The sequence below is a fragment of the Drosophila gunungcola genome (assembly GCF_025200985.1).
Source record: "Drosophila gunungcola strain Sukarami chromosome 2R unlocalized genomic scaffold, Dgunungcola_SK_2 000027F, whole genome shotgun sequence".
NCBI lineage: Eukaryota > Metazoa > Arthropoda > Insecta > Diptera > Drosophilidae > Drosophila > Drosophila gunungcola.
In genome coordinates, this window is record NW_026453175.1 from 773,925 (window position 1) to 793,582 (window position 19,658).

Consider the following 19,658-nt stretch of genomic DNA (forward strand, 5'->3'; position numbering starts at 1 on the left):
CTGTGAGTCGGAGGATACCATTTGCATAGAGTCGGACCAACGGAAAGGAGCCAGCGGCCAATCATTAAAACGTCGGCATGATGAGTTCTCCCTGAGTTCGCCCTGCTCCGACTGCCTGTGTCCTGAGGCTTCTCTCGCGGTTTTAAATTACCATTTTAATGTTGCCCAGTGCCGTTGATTGATGTGGTATGATGCTGATGCGGATACTGTTTTCAGGGGCAGCAGTCAAAATGTAAATGCCTCCTCGTGAAGTGAAGCGTTTTTCCTCCTAACAAGCTTTTGGCATTTTGTCTACCGTTTTCGCTTTAAAGCCATTAAATGAGGCAAGATTTTTTTTTAATGCCGACCATAAAAGTGAGGCTTCCACAGACATACATTATATATTTTTCTGACTGATAGACAGGCTCACCTATTAACAGATACTTTGGGACACTTCGTTGGACCCTGCTGCTGTTCAGATGGTTTGAGTTATGAGTCTTCCCCTGCCCCCTTTCAGCAACCTCACACCCGCCCACACAAGAGTCCCCATTCTCCATAGGAATTTCTACCCGCTGATTGAGCACAAGTGCCTTGCTGACTGACAGACTGACACTTTGGGCTTTTAAATGCCTCAAAAAGCCACTTATTTTCGGATTGGCTTTTAAGCAGCTCCCGAAAGATGTACTTCCCCACCTCGAATTGTATTTTTGTTAATGAGCTAGCATGACAAGTTACAGTTGGAGCATAGTTTGCTGGTTCTTTAAATAATTTAATCAGCGTTTATTATCTGCAAAGGTCAATGGAGGCCCGCAAAAGCACTTTACTTATATGACTTGGGATGAGGCGCTAATACACTTTAAAATAAAAGGTTATGCATACATTAAGCCTTATCTGCCGTTTCCTGTATAACTTTGTACAACAACTTTATTAAATGAAATATTTTTTTTTGTTTAATTCCCTGAAGTCCCCCCGCCCCCACATACTTTGCAGTAACATCACATGTGTCACCTTCGGAGGGAATTTATTTTGCAGCTCAGACATTTCACGCCCTCAGGCAGCCGACAAACAAGCATAAAACTTGTCTGCTCTCATTTAAGTCAAAAAAAGAAAATAAATGTAATGGCGCCAAAAACTTGTAGGTAAGCAGAAGGCAAGTTGACACTAAAAGTGAAGCCGGGCCAAATGCATTTCCTGCTGGAATAGAAGTCTCACACTTGTTCACTCCACTTCCGTTTCGATTTCATGTTTTGTCGCCTGCGTAGGTGTGAAGTGAATTTTTTCCCTGTGGCAAAATTACCACCACTTCCTCCACGCAAACTCCTTGCATATAAGGAAATCAGCCACACGTCACTTTTGACTTTCTCAATAGGGCTGATGGCGATGTTTTCTTCTCATATTTTCATATTTCTCTTGGCGTTGACATGATTGCTTATAAATGCAATTTTATACATCATATCAATTCCGAGTAAAGGAAAAAAGTTGCGTTGCTGAAAGGGGTGTTTCCCCCAGCTGAGGTTATTGCTTTTGATGATTATTATTACAAACAGATTTTTATTCTGTCAAGTGAATGCACTTTTTGAATGCCATGCGTTACTAAAGGCTGAAAAGGCCTTTCTCGGTGCCAGTTATTGGACAAACAACGATATATTCCTTGGGGATTAATAAAATGAATCGAATTTTGATTTATAAAATGAGCTTGTTCAATGTAAAAAAATCAAATTATTTCTAGGTATAATAATCCCCTAGAAAATTTTGGGTTTTTCTTAAATTCTTTTAAACTTAAATTTTGTTCAAATTCTTTTAAGCACTTATTGCACTCTTTATAGCTCTTATTTTAATCACTTTTTTTTTAAATAATACTTTGTTTGATTTGTGCATTATTCCTGTTCATACCAGTTTTCCCCGACACAAAAGAAGCTCAAAAGACTTAAAAGCCGAAGTTTACATGCATATTAAAACATCTAAATTTCTATCAAATTATTACTATGTGCAAAAGAATTTTAATAAATGTTAAACAAGAAAGAAAGCAAACTTCGGCAAGCCGAAGTTCATATACCCTTGCAGCTATTGCAAGAATTAAATACTTTTGAAAACATTAAAATTATGATGTACTTGCGTATACGTTGAAAAACATTGAAGCTATGATGATTTGCAGTTCAATTATTATATAGTTATTTTATATATTTTTATTATTTCTATGGGAGCTATGTGATATAGTCGATTTTGATGAACTTAAAACCGTAATTCTGAAATAGTTACCCAATACTATATTTCGAAGAACTAAGAAAAAAATTAAAAAAAAACAGCTAAGTCATAATTTTTTTTCATTTTTTTTTTCGATTGTTCCTATGGGAGCAATATGATATAGTCGTCCCTTTTGATGAAATTTAAACCGTAATTCTGAAATAATTAACCATTACTATATGTCGAAGAACTAAAAAAAAAAAAAAACAGCAAAGTTATAATTTTTTAAAATTTTTTTTTTTGATTGTTCCTATGGGAGCTATATGCTATAGTCGTCCGATCCGGCTCGTTCCGACTTATATACTACCTGCAATAGAAAGATAACTTTTGGGAAAGTTTCATGCAGATAGCTTTAAAACTGAGAGACTAGTTTGCGTAGAAACGGTCGGACAGACGGACGGACAGACAGACGGACGGACAGACGGACATGGCTAGATCGATGCTAGTGATGCTGATCAAGAATATACACATTATAGGGTCGTAAATGTTTCCATTTATTTTATCAAAATTCTTGTTAAATAAACTGTGACTTGTTTGTGGGTTTTCCGAGTCTGTTGATAGCCCATTTGAACCCGACAGATAAGAAGACTCCGATATCAGTAATTACTCGCACTGCAAAAATCTCATTGTGTTCTGACTTATGAATAGAATCGGTCAAGCCTACGACTAAAACGCGCTTAACGAAAATATTCAGCAGAATGACATGGCTGTTACTGTGGACTTTTATACTTCATTATGTATTAATAATAAATGCCACGAGGTAAGTTGAATTTAATCTTAAAGTTTTTTTTTTGAAAAAAAAACTTAAAATTTTTCATGTGAGCTGATTTTTTTCTGGTTAATTATTATTCTGGTTAATTTGCAGTATCTTTTCCGTTGTGGCACCCGACACCATACGATCCAACACCAATTATGAGGTTTCCGTTACCCTGCATGAGTCTGATAGACCTTGTCAAATTAAGGTCAGCGTAGACGGACCCTGGGCCAAGACCTATCAGATCAGTATTCAGCCCTTGTCTACTTACTTACTGTCCTTTGATCTCCCGAAACTACCAAGTGGTGATTACCAGCTCGTGGCTGAGGGAGTCGAGGGCATCGTGTTCAGGAAGTCCACCAAGCTCACCCTCTCCGAGGACAAGGCCTCGATCTACATCCAGACGGACAAGGCCACCTACAAGCCGGGCGACCTCCTACAGTTCAGAGTCCTCTTCCTGGACAGGGATACGAAGCCCGCCAGGATCGACAAGCCCATTACGATAGAGATCCACGACGGGGACAAGAACCGCATCAAGCTGTGGAAGGAGGTCAAGCCGACCAAAGGTGTTTTCTCCGGAGAGCTCCAACTGTCCGACCGCCCCGTGCTGGGAAACTGGACGATCTCAGTTGCAGTGCAGGGAGAGGGCACGGAGACCAAGGTCATCAAGGTGGACAAGTACGTGCTGCCGAAATTCGGGGTCAGGATCAGGACTTCCGGGGACGTGGTGGCCGCCAATGGGCTTATCCAGGCTACCATTTTTGCCAAGTACTCATTTGGCAAGTCGGTGAAGGGCACAGTTACCGTCTCGTTCGAGGGTGGTTGGAGTGAGAGGACTGTCGCCATCGATGGGATGGTCACCGTGGAGCTACCGTTTGACTCCACCGAGAAGTCGCCGCTGAAAGTTTTGGCCACCGTGACCGAGGAGCTCACGGACCTCAAGCAGAACAGCTCCGCCTATGTGACTCTTCATCAGAATCGCTACAAACTTCTGCCCGACGGTTGGCCGCAGAGCTTTAGGCCAGGACAGAACCTTTTCTTCCGCGTTGCGGTCTCAAATGTGGACGGTTCGCGGGTCATGGACTCGAAGAGCAACGTTAGATTTAACTTTGATTGCTGTGGAGTTACAAGAAACACCGAGAATCCCATTACAAAAAGTGTGGCCATCACGAGAATGGTATTTCCCGATACTCTGTGCGGAAAATGCCAGGTAACAGCCACATTTGGAGGAGCACCGACCATAACCCAATCTATAACAAAGCTCAAAAAGTCACTTAGTATTGAGGTTAATGATAGGAAGCAAGTACTCTCAAAATTAACTCAACAATTATGTGCTTCTAACCGCGATTTATCTTTCTATACAGGCACAAAGAGGGACAGATAGTTGAGCTGCAGGTTATATCCTCTGAATACCTACCACACTTTATGTTCACGATTGTCGCTCGGGGAAGGATCGTCTTAAATAAGTACGTTCATGTGGCTGGGGAAGTCAAAACCCAGAGACTCACTTTCCGATCCCATTTCGATTTGGTGCCCCAAGCCACGCTTTTTGTGCACTACGTTGTGAACGGGGTAATGCGCTTCGACAAAAAAACCATCGAAATCGAGAAGGCCTTTGGAAATTCGGTGAGTTTACCCAAATGGAATCGGGGCTCAACTCGATTTAATTGTATTTATTTTAATTTCAGATTGAAATCGAAGTGCCTAAGAGTGCAGAGCCCGGCGGTTTTGTGAATCTGGCAGTGAAAACCAATCCCTATTCCTTTGTAGGCCTCCTGGCAGTGGACCAGAGTGTCCTGTTCTTGAGCTCTGGAAACGACCTCAGCCACGAACACATACTTAACGATCTCGGCAAGTACGCGTCAACCAGCATGGTGACCCTAACCAATGCCAACATAAGCTCCAATCAAAACTGGGATCCCTGTACCTCTGATAGTGGTGAGTCATGAAGAGTTGTTTTGAAGATAGCTTACTCAATTGGAAACTGTTTTATTTAGAATCATGCGGTGTTTTCAGTCGATCGCTTTTCAAGGCTAGTTCTTCGAATCAAGGTAAGCCAGTTCATTGTTGCCCAGAAGGCTTAATTATTAATATTAAATATTAACAGGAAAACCCCCAACTCCTTCGCAGCCAGTGCAGAAGAGCAGTCCGCATGGTTCACCTCCACCAATTCGTCAGGAGTTCCCTGAAACCTGGTTGTTTATGAACATAACTGAGTAAGTCTTCTGAAGTTTTCCAAAGGTTTGATAAAACTAACGACAATCACCTGCAGCGTGGGCCAAAACGGAATTGTAATGGTGCATAAGAAGGTCCCCGATACCATTACCTCCTGGGTAGTAACTGGCTTTTCCCTGAACCCCGATTCGGGCATTGCCACGACCAAGGGTCAACCTAAACTCCGTGTGTTCCGGCCATTCTTTGTATCCATAAACCTGCCGTACTCCGTGAAGCGTGGCGAAGTTATTTCTGTACCGGTGGTGGTGTTCAACTACTTGGGTCAACCTGTGGAGGCGACGGTGACAATGGACAACTCTGACCAGGAGTACGAGTTCTCCGAGGCCGTCAACGGGAACGAGGCGAAGGATCTGCTGGAGAAGCAAAGGTCCAAACGACTCTGGATACCGGCCGACACAGGCAGGAGCCTCTCGTTCATGATTCGCACCAAGAGGGTGGGACTGACCACACTGAAGATCACCGCCTCCTGTCCTGTTGCCCAGGACACCATTCACCAAAGGCTAAAAGTGGAGGCCAATGGCGTGACCAAGTACGTCAATAAAGCCATTTTAGTCAAAGTGAATCGGTTGCATCGCCGGAGTGTGGGACCCTTGGAGAAAACGATGGAGGTGGAGCTTCCCACGGACATTGTGCCAGGCTCCGAGGTCATAGAGTTCGAAGTGGGTGGGGACCTACAGGCACCCGTTATCGAGCACCTGGACAATCTGGTGAACTTGCCCAACGGCTGCGGTGAGCAGACAATGATCAACTTCGTGCCCAACATCCTCGTGCTGCGCTACCTGCAGGTTACTCGTCGCAATGCTCCCAGCATCGAGGCGCAGGCCAAGAAGTTTTTGGTCACTGGCTACCAGAGAGAGCTGACCTTCAGGAAAGGGGATGGCTCCTTCAGGGTCTTCCCATCCTCTGGAAGCAGCACTTGGCTGACCGCCTATGTGATACGCTCCTTCCACATGGCTGCCAACTTTACCGACATCGAATATAGTGTTGTGACATCTGGGCTAGACTTCCTTGCCTCCAAGCAACAAGGAAATGGCGAGTTTCCCGTAAATGGCGCCTTATACAGTGAGATAAAGAATCCCCTGGCCTTCACCTCCTACGTCCTGCTAACCTTCTTTGAGAACACGGTGAGAATTCTGCTGTAGTTGTCGAGAATATGATTTTGACACCCATCCTTAAATTCTTTGCAGGAGCTAATGGCTAGACACCAGCGAGTGATTGATAGGGGACTGCAATTCGTGGTCAGCAGGGTGGACCACTCAGACGACCAGTTCTCTATGGCCATCGCCGCCCTGGTCCTGACCATGGCTAAGCACCGCAAGGCCGAATCCGTTCTGGCCCGGCTGGAGAGCATGGCCCGGCGGAAGAACGACCTCAAGTGGTGGTCCAAAAGTGAACGCTCCGTTGCCACCCACGACGTCGAGCTGACCTCCTATGTGCTGCTCGCCATGCTGGAGCACGGCGTGACGGACTCGCCCATGCCCATTGTCCAGTGGCTGGTTGCCCAGCGCAACAGCAATGGGGGCTTCGGTTCCACCCATGACACGGTCGTGGGCCTGCAGGCCCTGACCAATTTCGCCCAGCAAATCATAACGACCTCCGCAGATATGGACGTTACCTACACCCTTTCGAAAAACGGAAGGCAGTCTATCGTCAAGGTCACACCAGCCACGGCGCTGAAAGTGCAAACCCATGAGCTCCCTAGAACTACTCGAGAGGTCCACGTCTCGGCCACGGGCAGTGGGGTCTCCTTGGTCCAACTCTCGTACCGGCACAACGTGGAAACCAAGGAGGCGAGGCCCAGCTTCAAGGTGACGACCACGGTTAAGAATTCGCCCAAAAACCGTCTCGAGCTCGAAATTTGCTCCGAATACACTCCCGTTGAGGCGAGCGATCTGGGACAGCCCTCCAACATGGCGGTCATGGAGGTCCAGCTGCCCTCCGGCTACATGGCCGATGCCGAAGACCTGGCCAGGACCAAGTCCGCCCCCGCAGTGAAGATCGCGGAGACGAAGAAGGACGACACCATGGTGGTCGTCTACTTCGACAGCCTGAGGCCTGGTGACCCCAAATGCGTGATGGTGACCGCAACTCGAGTTCACGCGGTGGCCATGCAAAGGCCGTCCTACGTCGTCCTCTACGATTACTACGTCCTGGAGCGCCGAGCTACCCAGTTCTACTCGGTTAGCTCATCCCTATGCGAAATCTGCCAGGACGCCGACTGCGGCAGTGGCTGCTGGGAGGTTCGAGGGGAATCAGACCTCAAATTATAATTAACTCTCTTTTTTAAAACAAATACAATCAAATATTATACACAGGTCGATATATTTTAAATAAACCGTTTTTTAAATATTTGGTAGCTATGCTTTTATCATAAAAGTTTTTAAGTACTCAAAAAGTTCTACACTTCTATTATGTTTTACCGAACCCACAAATATAATACAAGTATAAAGCTTTTTTTAAACCTTAAACATTGACAAGCTTTTTTCAAAAACCATTAAATGCAAAAACCATTGCATTTCCAAGCAATCATTTAAACATGTTCTATAATCCTTATTTTCACTTATAAAGTTTTTCAAATTCCTTTTGCTAAGACGGGATGCTTTAACATTTTGCCAGCTTCAAATGCTAATGACCCACATAAGTCATTAACTTGGCCCCGATAAACGTTAAATAAACGTTGGAAAAAAGTTGCGAGAATTTCCGCATCAAAGCGAGAAGAAAATTCCGACGGGCAGGAAAAGAGGAAAAGCAGGAGGATGGTTAGCAGCGTCGTAAACTTTTCACAGGACATCATCATCATCATCATCAGCAGACACATGCCCCCACTTTTACTCCCTGGATTTTAGCGGGTGGAACGCCTGTCAGTTGCTCATCAAATTGCGTGCCGCCTGCAGGAAATTAAATAATTTTGTGTAATGAAAAAAGGCCGAAAAAAGAGCGGCAGCATTAATGTTAATGCATTTTTTTTTCTTATCCACTGAGGGCAAAAACAAAAGCAAACACTTAAAATGATTGTTGAGGGCGGGCGAGTATGTGTGTGCCACGCCCACCCGCCAAACGCACATAAAACACAAAAATTATAGCATAAATTCTCAGTTTGTTGGCTGAATTTCATTGCAAATGTGCGCACATTTTCCAATTGAAATGCCAAACACGAAAAGCGAAAATTTCACAGCTCCCATTTGTTGTTCTTACCTGATGTACAATATATGTACATATCGTATGTACATATTAAGGTGGCAACTGCAGAAGCTGAATTTTCTGCCTCTGTCGCTTATTTGATTTATGTGCCACCATTTTGCACTTGCTCGTCGTTATTGTTATTGCAAATAGCCAGAGACACACGAATAAACAATGAAAGATCTCTTAAACGGTTTGAACTTATACACATGAAAGGTTAAGTTCAGTAAACATTTAGAAAGACATTCAAAAGGGTTAAAGTTTTAAAGAAAATGTAAGATAATTTTAATGTATTTGCATAGTTTAACGGCATTAAGAAGCAAAGTCCTCTTTTCTACGTTCAATATTTAATAAAAGTTTTTAATCCGTGATTATTTATTTGTTCGCCAATGGATAATCCTTAACTTAACTTTAAAACTAAATATTTATTAAAAAATATTCCCTAAGCAATTGCCTAGACACATCCTTCTTGGATCTCCAAACTAATCGAATACTTAGTGGCAAAGATTTAAAAAGCCTTAAAGCTCTTAAGATTGGCTAATTCCGCGCATAGTTAGTCCTCGCAGCAGTTTCTTTCTATATTTGTTAAATTTGTAATCCCTAAAAACCGTTTCCATTAGAAACTCGCAGGTCAAATTAATTTTGACAGCCGACGCACCCAAACCATTTAACGCTTCCAGCATGCCACCCCCAAACCCCCCCAGCCCCACTTCCCAGGATCCACCGAGAGGGGGAAAACCCAACAAGCGCTGACCATTTGAAGGCAAAAACACGCAAAGAGAGTGGGTGACGGACACACACCTAAATTATGGCCCCAAATGATTTGAAAATAGCAGCTGTAATTTGTTTGCCAACACACAGACACGCACTCAAACCCACACGAAGGTCGACGGGGTCCACCACCCCCAGAATTTTCATCCTCTCGGAAAAGCCCCCCACCTCCACAACTGTTCTGCTCCGTGTCTCCACTGAAAAAGGCGCAACATATGCGAACATTTTTCCATGCACTCCGAGACCTTGGGGACTGCATTATGATGGTGGGTGGCTTTTGGGTGGGTGAAGCGACAATTAGACAAAAGCTGGGGACACACGCAGACATAGCTTCAATTTCATGTCATTGTCAGGCTTCAGAACAGGACACAAAAATAAGCGAAAAAAAATGGAGCGGGTGCGGCTGCTTTTTATTATTATTTTGAAATTAAAATTCCCGACTCGAAAGGGAAGTCCTCTGGAGCGTTGCACATGTGCATTTGGGGTTTTCGCATCTCATCCTACGCTTTGCAACATTCCCCGCTTTTCACTAGAGATATTAAAGGGTGGGGTCGCAAGTATGCACGTACACACCATTTTTTAATTGATTAAATATGAAACAAGCAAAAAAGCACGACATGGACGAAGATTGTCCTTGGGGTGCGAACACAAAAGGAAAAAGAGAAGAGAAGCTGCGGCCATGAATATTAAAGTCAAATGAATAATATTTAAAATTGTATTTATTAACAAAGCAAGGTATACGTTCCAAAAACGTTAAAATATTTCAAAGCATTTATGAAACAAAGGTATGTCAAATATGTATTTGAGTTTGTGGAAAAAATATATATTCTAAAATATTTCAAATACCAAACTAATCGAAAAACAAATAAAAACATTTCTTGATCCACATCAAATTGCTATTCTGTGAAAATTGACAAGAACATTAAAAAATGTTCGTCTAAAATAAAAAAAGAAATGTATATCATGGCGAAAATCGAAACGTGTTGTTCCAGCTATAAAAATGGCGCACATTTCGGTGCAGCGAAAAAATGTTTACGCAAAATATAAAAAGTTTTTTCAGCTGGAGTTGTGGCAGTGATTGAAGCGGGAACTAACTCCGCTGACTAACTGACTCACATCGCTCACTCAATCACCAACCCTTTTCGATTCCGTTTTTTTCGATTTTTCCCTCAATTTCGCTTCGACTTCCTGGTGGCTTGACAAATTTGCACTTAGCCTTGGCTTTGGCTCTGCACTTGTTGAGAATCGTGAGCTGCATTTATCTGCTATTGAATTTCAACCGAAAAAAGGGCCATAAAAAACATCCGAATATATAGCTTAAATTTGCTTTCCTCTTTTTTCTCTTCGTGTGACTTGTAGGTGAACAAAGTTTGCGTCTCGCTAGTTTACACGAAAATGAATCGCATTAGTTAGGGTTGAGTGATTTGGAAATTGTGGTAGAGTCAAATGGCGCTAATTTCCTTTGGAACTTTATTTTCGTGGGCGAGCCTGTCTGCGGCTTAAAGTTTCGGCTCGACTTTGCACACTTTAATTGAACTTAATTAAGTTTACTTTGTAAGCTGCAAACAGGAACTTAAAAAGTGTTACAAGAAAAAATATTGCTTCTATTTTTTAATCCATTATCAACAATATATTTGTTTAAATGCTCATATTTCTAATAATAGTTTCCATGTTTCATAAAAAAAATATTTAACCAAATAATTATGGCTCACATTCTGATAATTTCTAGCTTGACTTGGCTTACCTAACAACTTTTTTGTAATAACTGCCGTATTAAAAATCAATAACTCTACTTGTTCTTCAAACGATTAAGTTTCAACCTTTTAACAAAGTCTCTTAGCCAGCAATTTTATCTGCTTTTAAATGTACATAATTCATTGGGAAAATAGCTAATTGAAGCCTACGAGTTGGGAAACTTCGTTGAAAGAAGAAAACGTGGAGAATAAGAAATACCCTTTAAAATAAACCTACAAATTGTGAGTAAATCAATGAATTTTCAACATCTAGGGAAAAGGGAAAATCTTTCACGTAATGCCGGCGAAGAGCTCCCCCAATTGACTGCTACAGTTCACATCATGAAATATTTAAGGCATTCAACTCCTCGAAACAGGAACTGAGAGCTCATCGCCCAATCGTGTGTAAAGTGACAACTTTATTCCCAAGCTTTTGGACCGAAAAAAGCTACGAAAATGTCAGCCAAGTCCGAAACTATTTTCGTGTGTCCATTCGAATATTCAAAGCGTTTGCGGCTTTTGGCCGCCCAAATAAAAATAGAAAGACCCTCTAACCGTAGATATTCCGGGTTTATTGGTTAGTTGTGCTGGTTTTATTGCCCACAGTGTGTCCTGTTTATTCAAACAAGCCGAAAGTTTGGGCCCGGCTGCCTGGCTGCGGTTGCCATTAAATCCTCAAAAATACCTCAATATATATGTACGTTCGAAAACAAGGACCCACCTCCGGTTCTGTTGTCAATGCGCCTCATAAATTGTGTATAACATTCTGACCAGTTAATGGATTTAAATTTTCATGTATGTTTGCCTTTGCTGAGGCGGCAAACTAACACACAAATTTTTCCATCAGTGGTTTCTGCAGTTTTCCATCGCATTTTTGGTCCTAACAAATTTCACTTAGCTTGTGTGTCTTTTGGTTTTTCGACCAACATTTCTTGGCCTAGTTTTTGATAAAGGAAAATGCCTTTTGTCTTGACACAAATGTAATAGAAATTTTCAGGCGTAAGCCGCAGGAAAGGCATTTCGTTATTAAATAGTGTTTAACTCTCGAATATGTGGGCTTTAAGTATTTATAGTGGTTAGAGGATCAGTAAGCATTTGTGGCATTTGACATTTTTATTTATCTTGAGTGGCAGAGTCACTAAAGTGCAGTCGGAATTAGCAACCCAAATGGTAGCTCAAAAAGGTCATCTCTCGATCTAAATGCCAGCAATCAAAAACTAATCAATATGACTGAATAAACTCACTAGATCTGGCAGATACAATTTGAATAAATTCAGCCGCAAATCGATCGAAACGCAAGGTAAAACCCCAATAGTTCAAAACATTTTGTGGGTAAATGCAAATTTATTGCAAGTAGTTGAGGAGGGAGAATCCGAACTGTGAATACAAAAAGTCTCTCCGCTGCATGTAGTAAAATATGCTAAAAGTAAATCCAAGTTGAATTAATGGACAGCAATCTTTGGATAAATCTTATGCATTTTCAAATGCACACAAGGGGGAGTGTGTGGGGCATTTGCATAACCGCAGAGCAAGCCAGTAAACCAGAAGGAACTCGACTCCGGCCACAATTTATGCAAATTCAATTGCAACAACTTTGGCAGTCGCCACTTTTTCTGGTCCTCTTTTTTCCTTTTTTTTTCCTGGCCATACATAAGGCGATGGTCAGGCCAATCGATGGACTGTAATCCTGATCCCCGAAGATAGCTTTGTCCGCAATGATAGCAGGAATTTGTGGCAGGTTTTTGTTTGATTTTCAGCCATTAAATTTAATGAATGAATACATGCACATCACTCGCATGACTTTTCCCTAGGAAAAAATAACGTCTGACAGCTTACACTGATTACAGTTCAATGCCAGTTGCCCAAGAGTTTAATCCACTTCCACTCACGCCTCAACAACCAATTGCCTTGAGTTTCGGGGCGGGGAAATCAGAGAATTCTCTACTCGCTGCAGACAACACAAATCAACACCTACACAAGCTGAATGAAATTCCCTGGAGGCGGAGGAGAGAAGATTGGAGCGGCAGTATTATGTCTTCATATGCGAAGTCTGGGGATAATAATCACAACTAATGCGACAACTGCCTTAGTTACTTAACTTTGATGTTGCTGCTGCTATTCCATGTATACATAATGCCAATGCTGGGGACAGGATTTTAGCAAGAATGTAGAACAAACTGAATTCGCCTTAAGCTAATGAATAAAAGTTACTTTACTGAGCCAAACTGCCAATGTAGGCGAGAGAATCTTAGAAAAAATAAAAGCAAAGTTAAAGATAACAAAAAGTAATCATCTAACCATCCACTTAAAGAGCTTTAAACATAAACTTAAATAATTATATAAAATAAATTTATTTATAATGGCTAATAGCTTTTTTAAAATTGTAAATAACTCAATGAAATCTAATTAAACTTCCTTTACTTTAATTCTTAATCTTATCATTTTTACTTTTCCCTGACAGTTATTTAATATAACATCGGAAATTAAAGATATTTCAGCTATAGCCAACAATTAGAAGAGAAACTTTAATATGTTTTAGCCTTTTACTTGCCAAACTTGCGCATTTTCCCCGAACGCATCTGCTTCACTTTCGTTGACATTTTGAAGGCGCCTCATCGAGGACAACTTCATTGCTGCTCCTCCAGTCCCTGCAGTTTTTGCCCGAGCTCCTTCTGGGCCAAATAGTTGGCAAGAGCCCGACAGACAGCGTCTTCCTGCCTTGCAATCTTACACATGATTGGCTTCTTGTGGGAGTGGAAAAGCGGCGAGGACTTGAACTTCTTCCGCAACATGATTATTTCTTGTTTATTGTTATTTTACGCTACTTTTGAGTCTCCCTACCAATCCGCTCTCTAAAGTGCAGACAAGTTCGGAGGAAATAGTTTTTAAACTTATTTCGCCCAACCCCGCCGCTTTCAGCCGTCATCGGTTGACGTTTTGCCTTATCAGCGAGTCAGTCAGCTTGGGTGGCGGACTTAAAGTTGCTTTCTGTGTCGGGCTTTTTCGGCTACTGTTTCTACCTTATCTTCCCAGAGTCACAGACACGTTTCATTTTCTCTCCGACATCATAAATCGATTAACCAACGTTGCTCTGGATCATTAACAGCGAGCAGGCTAAAGTTTCAAACATCGGAACGCGACCCATTAGACCCTTTTCAATGTCGGGCAGCCAAAGGCGCTAATTTGGCTACAGCAGCTCTCAGCCAGCTAGACAAAGGGAGGGGCTTGAAACGAAATTGTTTTACACTGGGAAAAACATTCACTTTTATTGAGATTAAATAAACGTTCTGATATAATTGATTAGGCATTTAAAAAGTTGATGAATACTAAACATACATTTGTTTTAAAAAATAAGCTGTGGTTGAATAAATAAATCATTTTTCATGTCCTAAACAATGTTAATCTCAAATTTACAAATTTTATGCTCAAATCTACATTATTTTTGATCAAAAAGTATTAAATATTTTGTTCTGTGCAACCACTGCAATGGACAGCAGCCGGAGTAACAAACATTTTGACGCAGATGAAGGCAACGGATTCCCCGACTCCGTAAACATTTCACAGGAAGACATAGTCAGATAGCCAAAAGAGCAACAGCTGTCATATCTGACATTCGGAGCTAATGCATTTGAATATCGACTCAGGCAGTCAGTTACTCCAGTCAGCCCCAAGTGATTCGGTAATAAATAGTTGAAGTTTCTGTTTTTGGCACAAAAGGCGTTGCTTTGTGGCTGATTTGGTTTCCAGTTTTCCGCCGCCGTTGATTTTGGGCTGGAAATGTCTCACCTCGGGCGGTTGGTTGAATTTTCCCCGAGTTGTTGTTGGTACAAACATTAATCTGTACATCATTAAGAGTAGTTCGGAAAAGCAGTTTGTCTTAGTTGGTCGACTGCAGACATTTGATAGAGGCGTGTGGAGAAACGTTTTCGAGTGGGTTTCCCTGACTTTGGCTAATCACTGCCTAATGGAATTTTTTCTGAAGAGATATGTGAGCGACAGGACTACTGAGAAATTGTGGCATTTTAATTAATTTTTATAAGTTTTTGCTTGAGTATTAACATTTTACAACTAGAAGTAAAGGTTAGTTTTACAAACAAAATTAATTTAATATAAACTAATGCCCTCTTATATCTTCGAAAATCCATTATGACTTGTTAATATATATTCCTGTTTTTAATTTCCTCCACTTTTAATTCATTCCAAGCGTCTGCATCACTTATCTGATTTACGGCGAAGCCAAAACCAAATTGGATTGCTCACATCATAACATGTCACAACAACTCAAATGCCACTCCCACACCCACACTCGAATTGAGTGAAAAATGCCAACTCGTAACTTAATTCATGCAAATCACATTAAAACCCATTCAAAACTCACTTGGGTATCACTGCATTCGTAATATCGATATATCAGGCAGATAGCTTTGAAAATACATACCTGCAACGAGTGAATTAAAAAAAGAAAATGAGTTATGGGCTACAGAGTTAAAATAGTCGTTATATACAAAACTAAGGCTAATTACCGTCATTTGCATACCATTAGGTGATAGTAACTTTATGATGGGATGCAAGTTTTTTTAATGATTTTGTTGAGAAGAATATGAGGCGTATGAGAAATGCAGTTGAGGTAAAAGGCAGCGCAGCGTAAACTTTCAACAGCCAAAATCAAAACGGAATTGGAAAGCCACATGCTCCACTATAGATATAGATACTCTTATATATGTGGGTGGACCCCCAACTGCGAATTATTTGGACACATACGAAACGATAAACTTCACACACCACATGTTACAACCTCATTTGCATCACAAAAGTTGGCCAAAAAATGGTGTTAGGGAGGCGGTGAAGGGGTTCAAACACTCCTCGAAAAGGGCGTGTTAATAATCCACTAATGTTCTCCGCTTTAAAGTCCAATCTTTGACATATTGTGTACTGCATAATGTATGTATGTATCATTTTGTTCCCGCCCGCCTGGCCTAAAAAATTAATGATGTGAGCTGAAAACTGTGCCTAATTGATTTATTTTCCCTGGCCTAATGGTACCCTCAACTGACACAAGGTTATGTTTGGGTTGTGAAATCGAAAGTAAATCAAAGTTTTATGTAATATGTTGTACAAATGTTTGGCGCGAATTATAATACTTTTAGATAACTCTTTGCTCAGGTTCTTGACTTTTCTCACCAATCTGAGCGCCTTTAAAATGCAAGTTAAAGTTCTCACCAGCTTGCCCTTACAAAATCCATTCAGGCCATTCACAAAATTACTTTATCCGGAATCTTTTGCTTCCCACTCCCCGAACAGACTTGGGTCAAGTTTATGAGTTGCCTTTAAATTTTACAACTTAAATAGCGGCATTTAGCCCTCGCAGTGACCAGCATGTGTCCATCGGCATCTTCGGATTCTTCGGTTTGGGAGCTCCGAGCAGATAATGACCCCCAAGTTCCACGGCAGTGATATAATCAGAGACACACGCCGGGAAACAGTGACTGAAACAACAACGAATGCCTCGAAGCGAGTTAACTTTTTCTCATTACACGTTGATGGGTTTCGCTTGATGGCGATGGCCAGGAACTCGACTCCTTCCCTTCTGCAGTCGTAATCTACGCTTATTTTCATTGCCAATTTTAGTTGCGCCCCGGGCGAAACTCGCACATTTCCGTTGACTTTTGTCTTCGACCCTCATTGGGGCGTTCTTCTTCCCCTTCCCCTTCCCCTTGCCCGCTTCTCCGATTTTTCCCACTGATGACACCAAATTCACACTTACTAAACGTATCCTCGGGACACAGTTACCTGGCTCTGTCCTGCCCATCCCCTTCTGCCTTTTAAGTGGTAGCTCTCTGATTACAAGGCCTCACCTTGCCACGCATCTGGTTAATCGCAATCTTGGAAAACTTTCCTGAACCGCAGGAGGAATTCAGTCAGCCAAGTCACATCCCACACATAGTCGTTGGAACTATCTTAATCTCTGGTTAGTCACATTTTGATGTTCTCGTTTTGCCCTCCTTTACAGCAGCTTATTTGTAATTTTCCAAGAAATTAATTTTAATTTAAATGAAATTATAAAAATCGCCAGAGGAAAGCCACCAGTGAAGTGGAAGCTTTAATACAAATTTTCTAAGCGTAAAAAGGTTTACTCTTACCCACTTTCTAAATAATTAAAATAATAATAAGCAGAATTATTAAACAACAAAGATTGTTGTTAATTGCATTTTCGATAATACGACTTTATTGGTTGATTCCATCAGAAAAGCATTTCATGATTGCAATGCAACGCGCGTCTGTTTGCATCCCTCATCATTTGCCGATAACCGAATCGATAGCTATATAAGTTCCCCTAAATAAGCATTAAAGCCAAACCAACTCATCGAAGTCATTGCCATGAACAGCTTTTGCACAAATGAGGGTTTCCCCCCACCCCGATCGCAATTTCCGCAATGGCTTCCCCCATTTCCCGCAAAAGCACTCCAACCACATCGTTCACTCAGCTTGACCTCATGCATTGCGTTCTGCAATTTTCGCTATGCCAAATGTGGCACTTTAAGTGGACAACAAGCAAACTACGAATTGTGGCGGCAACGAGCAATGTTGCAGCTAAGCCAGCAACAGCAACAGCAATAGCAACAGCAACACCAACTTGCAACTGAAACAATTGCAATTGGCAAAAGGTTCAACGCACAGCTGCATTGTGACTGAAATCCGAAAACGAAACAAAAGAAACACATTAGAAAGAGCCGGGAGCAAAGAGCCACAAACCGTCAGCGAGTTCATGGCCAATGGCAAATAGGAAAAAAGTGCAAAAGGCAGCCAACGAGGAAAAACAATTTTGCACGCCGAATGAACGAAAATTGCAGCTAGGCAGCGGCAATGCAGACAAGTAACGCAACCGAAGGAAACCGACTATTGAAATCTATAAAGAACCAGCAGGGACCAGCAGCAGCAGAAGCAGGAGGTGGATCAGCAGGAGTAGCCATGCACTGAGCGAAAAGTGGCAGCCCTACTTAAAAAACATATATTTTAATAGATTCACTAGATTGATCGCAGAGCTACATTTGTAGAAGCCGCATTTTATGAATCAATATTTAAATCAATATTAACATGCATTACTTAGATATGAAAGTGCCCGTAAAACATCGATAGTGCTCACTTCCAATGGTGGCTATTTCGATATATTCTACTTGACGCTGATTACAAAGCAAATTCTCACGGCGAAATTGTCAAAAAAACGCTTTGCCATATAACTCATTAGCCTATCTTTATCCTTCTCGAACTTTTTGAAAATGCTGTGGGACCTGTAAGTTGAAAACTCCAGCAAGATCGCAGAGTTATACCGTAATATACTTTAAACATTCTTCAAAATAATACCATACATTAATAATTATTTTTGCTAAATTGTTTGACCATCGATAGTATTCGTATGGAAATCGATTGTTTTACGAACCCTACTTCGGGGACATCAATAAATTTATGACAATGAATTTTTATGCTTTTGTCTTACATTTCATAATTAAAATGAGTGAAAATAGGTATAAAGCTATTTTATTTACTCCATTGCAATTAAAATAAATTGTTTATTATTATAAAAATTAAATACAAATTTAAGCATGAAACAAGCTTTCTTTCTTTAAAAAAAAAAAGTATTATTGATTTTTATATTAATTTTTGTGCCAGTGCATAAGAGAGTTGGGGCAGGAGCCATTGACCATTGACCATCTCGGCTAGATTCGGTCGAAGGAAGGTTTGTTTAAGAGTTTTATATACATTTTTAATATGGCCAACAGGGGGCAGTACCCCCAACCGCCCTGCCTGCTTGCCCTGGCCAGGCTAACTAACTTGGCCCATAAGGGGTCGAAACCGGCAGATTGCGAAGCGATAACAGCAACAACAGCAACTATTAAGTAGCAAATGCTGTTTTTCGGGCGGAGGAGTGAGACTTCGAGGTGGCAGAGGTGAAGTTCTGGGCGTTGTCAGTTGACTGATGCATTGAGAACTGAAAGGAAACCGAGGAAGCACGCGCGTGGAAAATAGATTGAAATGCAAGTGGAGCGGGGTGGAAAGTGCAGGGAAATCACAGGAGTTTTGGTAGTGATTTTTGTTGGTGGCCAGCAGCAAATCTTTCAACTTGAAAATCTGATAAGGGCGGCCAAAGTTCCATTGAAGCGGCATAAAAAGCAAATGTAGAAACACAAAGCGAAACACACACACAGAAGAAAGGAGCGGGGAAAAGCGGAAAAGTGCAGACCAGAAACCCTCAAAAAGAACTCAAGACAACTCCAAGCCAATCCATCCACAGTTGAAGTCTTTTGGCCAGAATAAAGAGTGAACAAGACTCGGAGAAAAAAAAGAGAGGGAAATTGATGATGTGGATGAATGAACATTGAGCAAAGTGATTAAGATTACGTTAGAATGATAACACAGTCGAAAAGGTCAGAGCTCTCAAATGTATATACAAAATAAAGTAAATTAAGCTGGCAAAAAGGGGGAATATGCTAAGAAATTGCATTTAAAAAAGCGTAAATACCGGAGGACATGGCTCAGTGACTGGAGCAATCTTCAAAATGGAGATAAACTTAAATGCGAAACGGAAAACTCCTCAAAGCTCAAAGAGCTCCATTAATTTAATTTGCTCAACTTGGTTGTTTATTTACAAAAATCAAGCACCTTGAAACTCATGGATAATAACCAAATAAGTTTGGCCCAAAGCCAAGCCCCCACATAGCTTACAATCTCGCATTACCTTAAACCTTACCAAGAAAAGAAAAGCG

At 41.4% G+C, this 19,658-nt stretch overlaps 2 protein-coding genes across 2 annotated transcripts in view; one reads left to right on the forward strand and one right to left on the reverse strand.

The window, feature by feature from the left end:
- Positions 1-19,658, reverse strand: part of LOC128256728 (protein flightless-1 homolog) — a 94,950-nt gene that overhangs the window by 37,925 nt on the left and 37,367 nt on the right. The window lies entirely within an intron of this gene.
- On the forward strand, positions 2,827-7,561 carry LOC128256727 (thioester-containing protein 1 allele S1-like). The gene is made up of 8 exons (XM_052987260.1): positions 2,827-2,983; positions 3,089-4,276; positions 4,342-4,603; positions 4,666-4,915; positions 4,975-5,028; positions 5,085-5,193; positions 5,250-6,336; positions 6,400-7,561. The coding sequence occupies exons 1-8, from the start codon at positions 2,922-2,924 to the stop codon at positions 7,480-7,482; spliced, it is 4,095 nt and encodes a 1,364-aa protein (XP_052843220.1). The 5' UTR covers positions 2,827-2,921; the 3' UTR covers positions 7,483-7,561.

What these genes read in the sequence shown, in the direction of transcription:
- LOC128256727 (XM_052987260.1), top strand. Translation starts at nt 2,922, where the DNA reads ATGACATGGCTGTTACTGTGGACTTTTATACTTCATTATGTATTAATA. An exon ending in ATTGAGGTTAATGATAGGAA is followed by an intron (nt 4,277 to 4,341) that starts GCAAGTACTCTC and finishes CTTTCTATACAG; the next exon opens with GCACAAAGAGGGACAGATAG. An exon ending in GGCTAGTTCTTCGAATCAAG is followed by an intron (nt 5,029 to 5,084) that starts GTAAGCCAGTTC and finishes AAATATTAACAG; the next exon opens with GAAAACCCCCAACTCCTTCG.